Below are 3,264 nucleotides of genomic sequence, written 5' to 3'. Positions count from 1 at the left end.
AAATTCTACCTAATATTAAAAATTCAACATTAACAAATTTAATATTAACTATTTATAATATTTAGCGATTTTAGACACAATTTTTTTAACTAGAAATACAACTAATTTCGAATTTTAGAATGGTTTATAAGAACCTACTTTACTGCTGGCAAGTACGAGCAGATACGAACCACGACTTTCAAAGGTTTGCAAGACAAAAACAAGTAAAATTCCAGGTAACAAGCGAAAATATCACAGCTGTTGACTAAAACTGCTACACCGGTCACAAATGTTTGTATTTTTCGCGCCAAAACAGACAAAACCAAACGACCCGAAGCAAGGTTATATATGAACGAAATAATAGCCGAAAATCGAAGGCACATGCCATGATTCAGTCAACAATAAATAGCGAAGAAAATGTGTGAACGGATTCAAAAATGGTCATGCGTAAATATAACATAAATGAGATTGTGTACATATCAAAATAATCATCCGATCGCTACATAATACAAAGACTCACCGCTTAAAAGTGACATGGAACCATGTTCGAAGGCCATTTTCGCCGAATAAACTGTTCACACTTGGTGTTCGGAAAGCCGTTTTTTTCGTTAAAACCACCCTTGATCCCTTCTATTTTTCCCTGTACATATCGCTTGGAGCTATAATTGTCTCAAGATACAAGCGTTATACTTTTCGTTGAAATAAAAAAGCTGAAAATCGGCAAGATTCCCTTTGAAACAAAATCACTTCCGAACACTGCGCCATGACAACTAAAATGAATTTTGATAATCAACTACCGTCATGCATTGCGCGCGTGCTGCTAAAAGGGGAAAGGTCTATTGGATTGATGTCAGGTGATCGTGGTGGTATTTTAAAGCATTCATATCCTAATTCATTATAAACTGCCCTGGCACATGCACTGTTTTGACTCGGGGCGTCGTCTTGCAAGAACCTCAATGTGGATTTACAGGAGCGAATGAATGTTTGTGGGAAGTTGTCTGTTATATAGTCTGCAAACATAGGTCCATCAAGGTGTTTGGCCCAAATAACACCTTTCTCAAACGAAATAGCAACAAACAATTTCACACGACGGCCACCACTTAAACAATTGGATCCTTTTGCAGTACAGCCATGGTCAAGTCCTTCACCTCGTTGTCTCCAAACGCGACCTCGGAGCGCTAAGGCTTAATCATACGGACGTGTTTTGTGTATAAATGACACCCCATCGAAAAAGAAAGTTACTCCTTGCGTCCAGAAGTCGGCCTCAGGATGATCTCTGGCAATCATTCGTGCAAACTTAAGACGTTTCTTATGATCATTAGGTGACATCAAACCTTTTTTCCTTGCTTGTAACCCGTGGAAACTGTTTCTGTTTAATACTCGTTGCACAGTTCGGTTGCTAATTGTAGGTGATAAGTTCGCCTCAAGGGCAACTCTCTTTGATGAGAAATTTCCACCTGTAGCTGATTGAACCTTTTTTGATGTTCTTATAATATGCCGTTCAGTTCTCTTGTTAATTTTTCGTGGCCGCCCCAGACAGGCAGTCGGAAATTTGACGGGACAATGAAACGTTTTTGCAATCCACAAAACTGTGGCGTTAGATACCCCACATTTTCCAGCGATTTCTCTTGTACTCATTCCCATATTCTTATGTATATATATATATATATATATATATATATATATATATTAATATATATATAATTATATATATATATATATATATGTATGTATATGTATGTATATGTATGTATATGTCTGTATATGTCTGTATATGTCTGTATATGTCTGTATATGGTATGTATATGGTATGTATATGGTATGTATATGGTATGTATATGTATGTATATGTATGTATATGATATGTATGTATAGTATGTAATTGATGTATTATATGTATGTATATGTATATGTATATATATGTATATGTATGTATATGTATGTATATGTATGTATATGTATGTTATGTATGTATATGTATGTATATGTATGTATATGTTGTATGTATGTATATGTATGTATATGTATGTATATGTATGTATATGTCTGTATATGGTATGTATATGGTATGTATATGGTATGTATATGGTATGTATATGGTATGTATATGGTATGTATATGGTATGTATATGGTATGTATATGGTATGTATATGTATATGTATTGGTATGTATATGGTATTTATATGGTATGTATATGTATATGTATGTATATGTATGTATATGTATGTATATGTATGTATATGTATGTATATGTATGTATATGTATGTATATGTATGTATATGTTGTATATGTATGTATATGTATGTATATGTATGTATATGTATGTATATGTATGTATATGTATGTATATGTATGTATATGTATGTATATGTATGTATATGTATGTATATGTATGTATATGTATGTATATGTATGTATATGTATGTATATGTATGTATATGTATGTATATGTATGTAATGTATGTATATATTATATGTATGTATATGTATGTATGTATGTATGTATATGTATGTATATGTATGTATATGTATGTATATGTATGTATATGTATGTATATGTATGTATATGTATGTATATGCATGTATATATGTATGTATATGTATATATATATATGTATATATGTTATATGTATAATGTATATATAAGTAGGTAACCCCCCCCCCCATATAGCGGAAAAATCACGCACCGCGTGATCCCCACGCGGGCCGTCGAAAACTGTCGGATTTTCCTGACGTTATGCATGGTCTCCACGCAGGGTGAGAGTGTGACGTTATTAAACCGTAATTAAGTACACAGTAAGGATTTGCGAGGAAAATATTTTATTTGTCAGGTAATACACATTTAGTATGTCAACATATTAAAAGTATGTTTCTTTCCATAGCATTAGGACTGTTTATTTTATTACATGATATTATGAGAATGTTTCTTTCAATCCTACTAGGACTGTTCGTTCATTTTAAGAGTTCATTTCTTAAATAATCTGAAGGGAACAGGTTTTTTGCTTGTGATTACATTTGTCTCTCCAGCCATAACCCGTAGGCTTCTACTTCAACTTTAGGACAATGTTGATATGCGTCGGCTGCCAAATGCTTCCCACAGGTCTCCAGCCATACTAGATTTTTTATCAGTATTTGCGCTTTCGGGCATCCAAAACACTCCAAATTGATGGAGGGAATGTTCAGGTTTGCGAGGAGATCCTTCTCGTATCAAACATATTGTTTACAAAAGGTAATTAGTGAGCGCTACGGTGTGCGCTACTCCCACGCGTGATGATGTGCGCAC

At 33.6% G+C, this 3,264-nt stretch overlaps 1 protein-coding gene across 1 annotated transcript; it reads right to left on the bottom strand.

Moving 5' to 3' along the window:
• Window positions 1-1,904: 1,904 nt before the first annotated feature.
• On the bottom strand, window positions 1,905-2,510 carry LOC114529224 (the record flags this gene model as incomplete). The annotated part of the gene is made up of 2 exons (XM_028550980.1): window positions 1,905-1,949; window positions 2,430-2,510. Coding segments are annotated over 2 exons (126 nt in total), but the record flags the coding sequence as incomplete, so codon positions are not given.
• Between the last annotated feature and the right edge of the window lie 754 nt (window positions 2,511-3,264).

The sequence above is a fragment of the Dendronephthya gigantea genome, unplaced genomic scaffold (genome assembly GCF_004324835.1).
Source record: "Dendronephthya gigantea isolate DGI-Jeju-01 unplaced genomic scaffold, DenGig_1.0 000055F, whole genome shotgun sequence".
In the NCBI taxonomy this organism is placed as follows: Eukaryota; Metazoa; Cnidaria; class Anthozoa; order Malacalcyonacea; family Nephtheidae; genus Dendronephthya; species Dendronephthya gigantea.
Note: the sequence above shows the minus strand (reverse complement) of the source record. Positions and strands in the feature narration are given on the sequence as shown.